The sequence below is a fragment of the Protomyctophum bolini genome (assembly GCF_963924005.1).
Source record: "Protomyctophum bolini genome assembly, chromosome: 16".
NCBI classification, from domain to species: Eukaryota; Metazoa; Chordata; class Actinopteri; order Myctophiformes; family Myctophidae; genus Protomyctophum; species Protomyctophum bolini.
Window position 1 is genome coordinate 8,622,543 of NC_137877.1, and position 11,637 is coordinate 8,634,179.

General features: G+C 42.9%; 1 protein-coding gene across 1 annotated transcript in view; it reads left to right on the top strand.

Moving 5' to 3' along the window:
• Positions 1–9,707, top strand: part of clybl (citrate lyase beta like) — an 82,486-nt gene extending 72,779 nt beyond the window's left edge. Inside the window, exons 7-8 of the mRNA XM_080786265.1 lie at positions 4,019–4,143; positions 9,596–9,707. Of these exons, the coding sequence (XP_080642391.1) occupies positions 4,019–4,143; positions 9,596–9,691 (221 nt within the window). The 3' untranslated portion in view covers positions 9,692–9,707. The remainder of the gene's footprint in view (positions 1–4,018; positions 4,144–9,595) is intronic.
• Positions 9,708–11,637: the final 1,930 nt, after the last annotated feature.

Sequence of the window (11,637 nt, forward strand, 5' to 3'; positions counted from 1 at the left end):
CGGCAGGGTCCATATGGGATGGCAGTGAAATGCAGTCCCTGGGAGCAAAGCCTTTTTATATTCAGGAAATGTATTTTTACATATTTAAAAAATACATAGTTTTTAGTATAAATTAAATGCGTCGACTTTAGAATGGTTTCAAGGCCTTTGCTTGGTGACAGATTCACAGAATTTCAGTGGAAATTCTCTTGTGTTCGGGGACCACATTTCACTACCATCCCCAGTGCCATCCCAGAAACCCTGCCCATCATTCGCCTGAGAGCACTTTGCTAAATAGTAATCCTCCAATGAGATGCCAGCGCCACATGGCAGACAGCGATTGGCTGGAGGGCATGAATGATGCGATTTGGGGGAGCCAATGGCTTGTAAAAGAGGGCACCTGAGTCACCCTGTCTGTTTCTCTACTCTGTCATTCTCTTGTCATTATTGGCACACACATACACACACACACACACACACACACACACACACACACACACACACACACACACACACACACACTGTCTATTTTTATTTAACCCTGGCAATTCCAGGATTGATGGCAAAGTGAAGGAAACACTCCCATCTTTATGTCACTGCCAGAAGCAAAACAGGTGGTAGAGGAGGGAATGAGACACACTGCCACTCTGCTACATCCCAGAAGGCATCACGCGCGCGCACACACACACACACACACACACAGTCACACACACGCACGTGTGTCTCTGCCAAGGGAGAAAGGAGTCCTTAGGCTGTTTACCCAACAGAGACTGCATAAGTACAATTCCCCCTTGCCTTCTCATATATGCACAAGACCTTGTGGGTGTCTATTTAACATTTTGACCCATAATGGTCATTTTTGTGTGGGCCGCTATAGCCCCTCCTATATTCAGCTATAGTGTAGATTTTTTGTCCTATAACGCCAACATTAAATGCCATTGACAATGAATGGAGAATCTACATCGTATCTGTCTAAGCAAATCGACTATTTTGTCCTAACACAATTTTGACAATGAATGGAGACTTTACATCATATGTAGACGAGCAAATCGCCTTTTTTTCGTCCTACACAAAGATGGTAATTCCCATTGACAATGAATGGAGAACCTACGTCATGTGTGTCTGAGCAAACCGACACGTTAGGACATGATGATGTACGATGATAAGAGCGCCCCTCACTTCACACACTTCTTGCTGTTCATAATAATATTATTGTAATTCTGTTTACAGGGTGCGTTTGGGGGATAATCTTCGCATAGAAAACAACTACTTAATATGTCATGTAATATTTGAAGTATATAACAAGATACTTGCTGTGTTTCTTGGGGGGGGTTAACTGGGGTGATGAGGGAAAGGGGGCTCCTCTTGTTACCTCTCTCCTGAGTTAACCACTTAAACACCAAACAAGCATATATACTCTGGGAGGAACATTATAGCCACCACAAATACACGATCTACAAGTCGTGAGCACTGCTGTGGATCAGCTATTTGTTTTGCCTAAGATGTGTAGGGTAGAAATCAGTACCCAAGTATACACAGGCAAACTCGGGGTCCTAGTTGACGACGTCTAGAGAGGGTTTTAAGTGGTTAGCCCAGTTTGGGGGGGAACCCGTTTTGGCGTTATAGCATTATGTTATGCTTTAGCTATTGAAAAATAGCAGATCTACAAGCTCGTAGCGCGCCACTCGGTGGCGCGCTACGAGCTTGTAGGTCTGCTATTTTAAGAAAAATCGACTGACGTAGAAGACATTTTTTTTAATCTGATCTCAGGTCAGAATGGAAAACTGTCAGAATGTATAGAAGACATTTTTTAGAATCTGATCTCAGGTCAGAATGGGTTAAATTCTAGCTAGCGGCGGGCCGCCCGCTCGGCCACCTTGGAGGATTTGCTGTCGGGAGAGACGGAGCTAAGCTCTAAACTGACGAGAACCTGCTGGCTGCCGCCGGGCCGTCGTTGTCGCCAGACGTTTCATAACCTTAACCCATTCTGACCTGAGATCAGGTTCTAAAAAAATGTCTTCTATATACTGTACATCCTGACAGTTTTCCATTCTGACCTGAGATCAGGTTCTAAAAAAATGTCTTCTATAATATACATCCTGACAGTTTTCCATTCTGACCTGAGATCAGGTTCTAAAAGATGTCTTCTACATCCTGACAGTTTTCAGAAAAAGCCATGTTTCTATGTCAGTCGATTTTTCAAAAATAGCAGACCTACAAGCTCGTAGCGCGCCACTCGGTGGCACGCTATGAGCTTGTAGATCTGCTATTTTCGGCGGCCAAATACAGATAATTATCGGGGGTCATTGACATGGAAAAAGGTTGAGCACCACCACCACACGACATAAGAAACATAGAGGTTTTTTTCTGAAAACTGTCGTGATTCAGAAGACATTTGTATCTAGAATCACTTCTCGGGGTCTAAATGAGTTAACTTATCGCTGCAAGTTTGATCCGCAAATGTACACACGGATTATGTCCGTGGTGGCGCTCGTCTCTCAGATTTAACTGTGAAGGAGGCAGAGGGAAACCCGGAGGAGGATTGTGTCCGATGGGAGTCTGTTGTGCCTCGTATCGGCTCCTCCTCGTTAAGGCTCCTGTCTCTCAAACGGGCACCAGGTGACTCTCGTTCCACCGTCGTTATCCCGGACGCATGAAATAATGCCGTCGGAAAGTTGCGGTTCACACAGGACAGATTTTCTTTCGAATTCAAGTCGTCGCGAGTCAACCCACATTTTTAGCAAAGGTTATGAAATGATGCACAGTAAAAGGCTATATATATAAATATATATATATTTGCTACTGTATTTACAATTTTTTGTGTGTGCGCGTGTGCTTTTTTGATTGATTGATTGAAATATTTATTAACAGTTTGCAGTAAAAGGCTACTGTGTGCGTGCACGTGCTACTGTGCGCGTGCGTGCTACTGCGTGTGTGCTACTGTGTGCACGCATGCGTGCTACTGTATTCACACATTTTTGTGCGTGTGTGCGCGTGCGTGCGCATGCACGCGCACCCATTAGTGTGTATATGCAAAATGCACGTGTGTGTGTGTGTGTGTGTGTGTGTGTGTGTGTGTGTGTGGGTGCATGCACAGCCTGGTTTCTCTCATGTCAGGGTCCTATATTGTAGGTGCACGTCTGTGTTAGATTGAAGTGTAACTAAGCATGCAGCGAGGTTCCAGCGCTGCAGCCGTGGCCACACGGAGGGCCCAGAGGGGACGCCATAGAGGGGAACACCTGATGTCACTCTGTAATGCATAGTATCCTGTGGGCCCTGCGGTGGCTCAATGACTCACCTTAATGCTGACTTAACGCTTACTGTGTGTAACACACACACACACACACACACACACACACACACACACACACAGACTGAATACTCACCACCGGTAACAAGACAACTCACCCCTTTTCCGTTTTCCTCCCGGAATTTTCCCCAGTGAGGGGTGGGAGAGGCTGGACAGCAGACGGCTGGGACTTTGAATTTCTCTAACTAAAAAAACGTATACAAATATAATTTATGAAAAGCTACTACAGTGAAGTCTGTTCACAGAAGTTGTTGTATATAGGCTATGTGGGGATTATCTGACGAGGTACCACCTGTACTAAATAATACTAAATTGTTTATAGGGTCAATATAAGTAAAATAATATAGCCTTTCCAACAGGAGTATCTTTTTATATTTTTCCAAAAAGAATACAAACAGTCAATAGCATATTACAAAGTTATCCCCCCTCACTGGGGAAAATTCCGGGAGGGAAAAACGGGCAAGCACCGGGGCGAGTTGTCCAGTATTCTCACCACCTGCCTGGAACCCAGTAAGAAATGACCCTCAAATAGTTTCCCACGGCAATTGCCTCATGCTGTAACATATATACTGTATTGACCCAAGCTCCTGAAAGAAAATATAAGTTATAAGTTATAGTAAAAAATTATAGTAAGATGTTTTCTTACTCCAAATCTTCCTTTGTGTTTAATCTCTCATATCTATAGAAGCCATAATAGTCAATATTTTGTACATTGTATTCTGTCTATAGGTAAGCAGGTGATCCACCCGGGTCAGATCCACGCTGTACAGGAGGAGTTCTCCCCGAGCCCGGAGAGGTTCCAGTGGGCCAAAGAGCTCATTGCAGCCTTTGACCATCATCAGAAGGAGGGGAAGGTAACGTCAGCTTATTTTACCACGCATAACTTCACACGTTTGCAGTTTTTTTATTTATTTTTTACTCATGCTACAGTGTACAAGCATGGATGGTTCCTGCTGGCTCGCTTTTTTTCTAACATGGAAGTTTCGGATACAGTGGGAAGCTCACAAATTAATATAATATACATACCCGTTTGGGGCCTTGCTGGGTCTGTTTGGGGATATGACAATATTCTTTTTTTTTTTCTCTTTCTTTTGTTGAATGCGGCGAATTTGGTTGGTTGTTTGAGTGTATGTGGCTCTGTCCTCTTATCGTCTCTAATTCCTCAAATTTTAAGCACGGGAAGATCTGCCCTCAAATTTTGAGCACGGAATATCTGCCACTTATATGTGGGTGGGCATTATTTTTGACTAATAATAAAATGGTACGGCCATTCAGATGTACAGTACATAGAACAGACTTTACTCTCCAGAGTGTGTTCTCAATTCTCACTATACGGTGCTGCTGAGCAGCTAACACACAGCAACAGCACAGCAAACGTTACTTCTTTTTGATTTAGTATGGCCAGTTCGCCCTCCTTCCATGTTGAACATTGAACGCTGGAAAAAGCATCTTATACTCCGACAAAGCAACTGCAATCCACGCAGAGAGAGAGAGAGTGGAAACCATCCCAGCGGTCCCTCTGTGATTTAATGTCTTCCCCCATGACGTGATGCTGGGAGAAACCCCCTCACTGAGAGAGTGCTGAGCGAACGGAGACACTAGATTTAACCCTAAATAATAAGTTGCTGTGTTTGTTTGGCCCACAAAAAAACCATGACAACAACCACAACAAAAACACCTTTTCACCATGCAATGGTGCACAATGTTTTGGATAACGTCTCTGTCGTGTAGGTCTAAAATGGGTTTTCTTTTCAGGATTTTCTTTTTTTTTTTAAATAGCAAACTTATAGCAGATCGACTTGTTCTTCACTCCGCGAGCTTCTGCTACTTTTGATGCTTTGGCGTGACGCTGTAGTATTTAGCAGACGCTCTAGTATGACGCTCTAGCAGACGCTCTAGTATGATCAAGTAGGGTGTTAATTCACGAAAAAAAAAAAAGTACAGAAAGTTCAAATATAAGAGGTTTCTGCCCGACAACAACGATAAACTGTCTCCTATAAAGAACAAACGGATGAATCACGCTGACACTGCGCTGCGAATGAAAGTACCACTTTTAAACTTATCTCTTCATATAATTGGTCTTCAGACTCTTCACTAATGTTCATGATAAAATCTTTTCTACTCTGTCTCATTATAGGAGGGCTGTGGGGCAGTTTTTTTAAACAAGATTATTTTGAAAGAATATTCAGATTTGTATAATCGTGAGAGAACGATGGCTTACATTTTCGCATTGCAACTTTTCAGGAATATGAAGCCTGCCGTTTTCTATTAGCTTGGATTTCCCCATCGATGATGTCACTGGTGGACGGGTTTTCTGAAATGCCCACAGCCCTCCTATATGAGACACAAGACAGAGTATACAAAGATTGTGACATTTTTATCATGAGGACATATTATATGAAGGTAGGTTGAAAAGACCTACAAGCTCGTAGCGCGCCACCGAGGCGCTACGAGCTTGTAGATCTGCTATTTTGGAAAAATCGAAGAAGGACTGACACAGAAACATAGCTTTTTCAGAAAACTGTCAGGATGTAGAAGACATTTTTTAGAATCTGATCGTGCCAGTCAGCTATTACGTCAGCATTGTGACATCAGGCATCAGGCCCTATATGGGCACAATCTGGGTACACACAGTACACACACATACCCATGGCAATCTTCATATATGTCCACTGATGTGATCTGTTCTGTTATCGGCCTGCCCGTTTGTTTGCTGGGATTATTGCAGTGACAAACGTGTCGCAAATGTCCACACTTCATGGAGCCAACAACATACTCGGCTTCGCCGATGGTACAAATTGGGTTGGTTCTGTATCGTCCCTTTTGTAATGGACCCCATCTGTCATCAGGTCCCACTACTGCCCAGGGGAGGAGGTTGGCCCGTTTCAATTCATACGATTTGTTCCAACAAAAAATAAGTTTGTTTTAGCTAGAGGCAAATCTGCCAGAGCTAACAGTTTCTTTTAAGTGTCTTTTTGGTTTCACGTCAATGCCATAGAAACACTGTTGACATGCCCACTGTGAATTTGCCAATCTATTCACACATTGTGGGCTCAATCAAACATTACACAGACTTTGTGCTAGGGAGCTGGCAATGTTATGTCCATTCCAAATCCATTTTGGACATTTGCGTAAAAATAATACTGTAGGCTATACAGCCCCTATAGTCCAGTTCTCAACCTGGGGGTCCTGGGCCCCTCAAGACATGGCCAAAGCATTTTCGGGGGTCCGAGGCAGAGCATATAGAGCGTCACAGTCCCGCCCCCTCGAGAGACCCGGAATGTTCATTTTCCTCATAGGCATTTCTTAAAGTATTTATTTAAAGACGGTTACGCCGCAGACAAAGCCAACTCGGATCGTGACAAATCATGACAATGAACACAATATTTTGGGCCGATCAAATCATTAGAAAGAAGACAATAAAGGCAGGAGACAACACTATTTGTTTTGTTTTTCTTCTTATAAATTGTTTGATCGGCCCAAAATATTGTGTTCATTGTCGTGATTTGTCACGATTCGAGTTGGCTTTGTCCGCGGCGTAACTGTCTTTAAATAAATACTTTAAGAAATGCCTATGGGGAAAAATGCATTGGGTTTTATTTCCTGGGCCACTCGTTGTTCTGAAAGGGGGAGGGACTGCGACACTCTATACATACAGCCAATAACAGCCTGCAGATTTGTAGAATAAAATTAAGGTGCAAAGTCTGTTTTACACCAGAGACAACTTGAACAAAGGACACAGAACACACAAACACATGGCACATGTGTTTGTGAAAGGTAAAACTAGGTAAATATCCACATTTGAAGAAATGATCGTGTGTAGCGTTATTGTAAACGGCCTCTTGTTAGATGTACTGTAATGCAATTCTGCTCATGAAATCTGCAAACCGAACCATCCCCTCCACAAAATCTATTAACGTCAAGTTAGGATTGATTTTTGAGTCATTTGACTTTTATATGTGATCAGACTGAACTAAAAAAAAAACACCCCTGGAGAATGTCTTGCTGATTATTGACAGACATCAGTATGTTTTCTGTCTCCATTTCCTCTTTGAAAACCTCCATACAACATCCGTGCCATTACACAGGTCCAGTTCTATACGGTCTGAGACGACGCTCGTCCTTTCAAAACACTGGAAAATACAACAGATACATGTTTGTGGAGAAATGCCGGCATAATGATCTCTCCAATTTCCCCCCCAAGTGCGGTCATGTCCCGAAGCGAATGCCTAACATGTTTTTTAATTGATTGATATTAATGAGTGTTGAGTGACAATATTATGATGATGTCATTTGCAGTTGTGTGACATTTACAGTAAACAAAAGTACAGGTGTACTGTCAGGCCCGGATTAACAACGGAATTTACTGGAGCTTAACCCATTTTGGTGCCGGGAACCCCTTTTGGTGTTAGCATTATGTTATGCTTTAGCTATTGAAAAATAGCAGATCTACAAGCTCGTAGCGCGCGCTACGAGCTTGTAGATCTGCTATTTTTTTTAAATCGAAGAACGACTGACATAGAAACATAGCTTTTTCAGAAAACTGTCAGGATGTGGAAGACATTTTTAGAATCTGATCTCAGGTCAGAATGGGTTAATAAGACCAGTGTGTGTCCAGTGGAAACCTCGTATGAATCTGATCTCAGGTCAGAATGGGTTAAGCGCCAGGGCCCACAGCTTGCAGGGCCCTCTGCGAGGCTAATTTCAAAATACGTACAGCTGTTGAAGGAGGAGAGGACACTGGAGCAGCACGGACATTTTGAGCCTTTTTATTATAGTGGTGCTATAGTACAAGAAAAGTCATTTCTCAAAGGGTTTTTTTCAAATATAATCAAAGTACAGTACAGTAACTATAACAATACATGTATAGTTGCACCGCTCGGTTCACTTTTTCATGTTCATTTCTCTTATCTTTAAGTGCATTATTTTAAGACCGTAAAGCAAAGTGAAAATGTTTTTTTTTATTATTTTGGAACAAACTATACAATTCAAGGCACATTCATAACGTATAATAATAATAACAGTCATTTCTGTGTGTCAGGCATGCAGTATTGACAGATGGCATGTTGATGACACAGGCCTTATTTCCTCCCCTTGGGAGAATATAGACTGTTCCTTTGTGTGCTCGCCTCGCGCGCACACCTCTGTGGTTGCCCAGAATGCCTTACTGTACACCCCTGTGTGTGTGTGTGTGTGTGTGTGTGTGTGTGTGTGTGTGTGTACTCTCTCAGAGACAACATAGGGGGCTAGGGGGAGGTAGGCCAATTAAGTGTACAATATTATTGTTCCTAATTTAGTGCATGGTTGGATCCATGTGTGCGGAGCTCTGTGGGCTATCTGTGCTGAGGTAATACACAATCTGCCCGCACCACCTCTCCCTGCCAGGCCTGCTCCCACTAAGCATCGCCCGAGGGACCCATCCCTATACCCATCCCTGTGTGTGTGTGTGTGCGTGTGCGCTGTTGTTGTTGTTGTTGACAAGGATTTGAACAGAGAGCACGGTTGCTTGTTTCTTAACTTAATCTTCATCAACTTAATGTTTTTCTCATGTTTAGTTTTTTTTTTTTAACTATAAGCATATTTGAAAATGTTTTTATGTATTTTGACTTTGCAGCACGGTAATTATTAGTTGGTGCAGGTAGAGCTTTTATATTGTGTCATTAGATTAGACATACAGATATGGTTTTTTTATCGTATATTTGGTTTTACTTCTGTTTTTCTTTGAGTTTTTTTCTTTTTCTACTGTTGCAAATGTATGAGAAGTACCAGAACAAACTTTAACCTTTAGGTGAGGATGATCTGACAAACCTATATTTAGTGTTTTCAGCAGATGCTATATATAGGAAAATAATAAGTCAAGTTGCTTAATCATACTCTTTTATCTATATTTTTTTTCACTTTACTTTACTTACATCACCATTATGCACAAAAATGATGCTATCCTTGATCCTATACATATTTTTCATATAACGATCTTTGCATGAATATGTTTGGGAGTCGGGAGAGTAAATTAATGTTCCTTTTATAGATTCTGGAGTCCGTTGATCATATTCACACAGCAGCCATGTTGGGCTTATGTCATACTGGGGAAACCCCATTCCGACGGTGGGCGGGGACCGCAGGGATACCACGCTCCATCCGAGTATAATTATTATATGACGCAAAAGCAAAATGGCCACAGAGTAAATGGTCAATTTATATGCTCTGGGAAATGCCTTCAGTTGAATCACCTGCATTTAACTCTGCTCTCTACCTTTCACTTGCTAATGTCTCTCTCTCTCTCTCCTCTGCTGTGATCCTGTCCAGGGTGCCTTCACCTTCCGAGGCAGTATGATTGACATGCCCTCGCTGAAGCAGGCCCAGAACATCATAACGCTGTCCGCCGCTGTTTCGGGAAAATAAAACCCATGGGACGGTCGGACGTGGGCAGGAGATCACATGACACCATGCAGAATCTGTCAAAAACAACGGCTCTCTTTAACAGGAGAATACTGTGTGAGAAACGTAACGAACAATTCTCTCTGTATAACTAATAGAGTGGGACACCTGGAAAGGGCTTGTGAACTTGTTAACAAAATTCTATATTTATGTTAATTGTGTGTTGATTGAGTTTACGATGTGTTTTTTTTTGTTAGTTATTTTGTCTTTGCTGCTAAAGGTAAAACAAAATGCTGTCGTTTTCAGTACAGTATAGCAACACTTTGACATCTGATGGCGCTCCATGTCAAAATGAATTAAGTGTCTGAGATTCTTCTGTGGGCGCGGGCACTTTCTTGGCAAGCCATTTAATGTGATTGCTGGCGTGTCATGTGGTGTGCGTATTGTGTTTTCCCCCAGTGCATGTGTGTGAGTGCGTGCACGCCTGTGCCTCCCACCTCTCCCGGGTCACGACGGATGCTCTCCCATCTCCAGGGTCCAGGCAGCTGAGCAAAAGGGTAAACAAACACAACAAGCCACTGTTTTGTCGTGCTATTCATCCATATAGCACGTTGTGGGCCCCATAGCCTTAAAGACAGGCCTCATGAGCGCTGGCCTCCGCCCACCATGCCCCCCCCCCCCAGCCCCACAACTTAAAAAAAAAGAAACATCAAAGTCCTGTTTGCTAAACAGGCCTCAATGAATTTAGTTAAACCAACAACACGTTGTGCGTTTTTGTTTCAACCGAGCCATGTGGCTCTCTTTCTCCCATCGGCAGCGTGCCTGTGTCGTTGCCGCACTATACAGGCGTGTGGCACCAGACAGACCATGCGGGACAGTGGCTGCACATGCTGTATGGCTTTGTCCTTTACCTGGTCCGTCAGCGAGACAGAATTCCAAGTCTGTACACACACTACACACACACACACACGCACGCATCCTTCAAATTAAACCAAAAATCACATGCGCATGTTATAGTTCCATTCAGCACAATTAATCTGTTTTTGTTTTTTTTCCTGTATCTATGACCCTTTTAATTTTTAATGGATTAATCCATTGGAAGAAAAACATGGCGCGTCATCAAGTGCTTTCGCGGTGCCCATGTTACAGATAAAAATGACAATGAGTCTATATGGGTATAAAGTGCTTGTGTGTTTGCGTGACTTTGAGAAACAGTGAAGTGGGTGTGATATTGGAGTGGGTACAGATTAGTGGCCATGTTGCTCCAGCAGACCACGACCGGCGCTTTGTCTCTCTGTCTGCGGATGGGAGGATAATTGGGGAGGTGTTGAATGGTTAATAGTGCCATTGGTGACCATGGTAATGAAAGGCACTATACACCACCCCACCCCACTCTCGTTCCTCTCTCTCTCTCTGTCTCTCTCTCTCTCTCTCTGTGTACTAGTCAGGGCACTGTATGATCTATTGTGTCTGGGGCAGGACTGCGCTCGGTGCCAGGCCAAGCCCAGACAGAAAAGATGGAAACCACTCCTGTCGTCCGGCTAAAGGCCAAACAATAAGCAGCCTCCTTATTGGCCCTTGGCCACGTATCCCTCTCTAACCCCTAAGCTGGTTCACTTTTCTCTCCTTGCATTCACGTCCACTTTTAAAATGTTTTTGTTTGTTTTTTGCCCACAGACCCGCCCACTATTTTACTATGAACTTGATGCAAAGTGGGTTGCCTTCATGTGTGACATTAGTTAAATCGACAAATCGTGTTATTTCAGAGGTTCACTTTATGTCATGTGTGATTCATTTAATCTGTGATATACAGTATGTATACGGCAATTTTTTTTGGGGGGGGGATTAAAACACTTGAAAGAACACATGAAGTATAATGATTATAAGATGTTTATACTTTTACATTGTACACTTTTGTAAGTGCATGTACATTCAGGTGGATCTCAACTGTCAAACCAAACAATCATCTG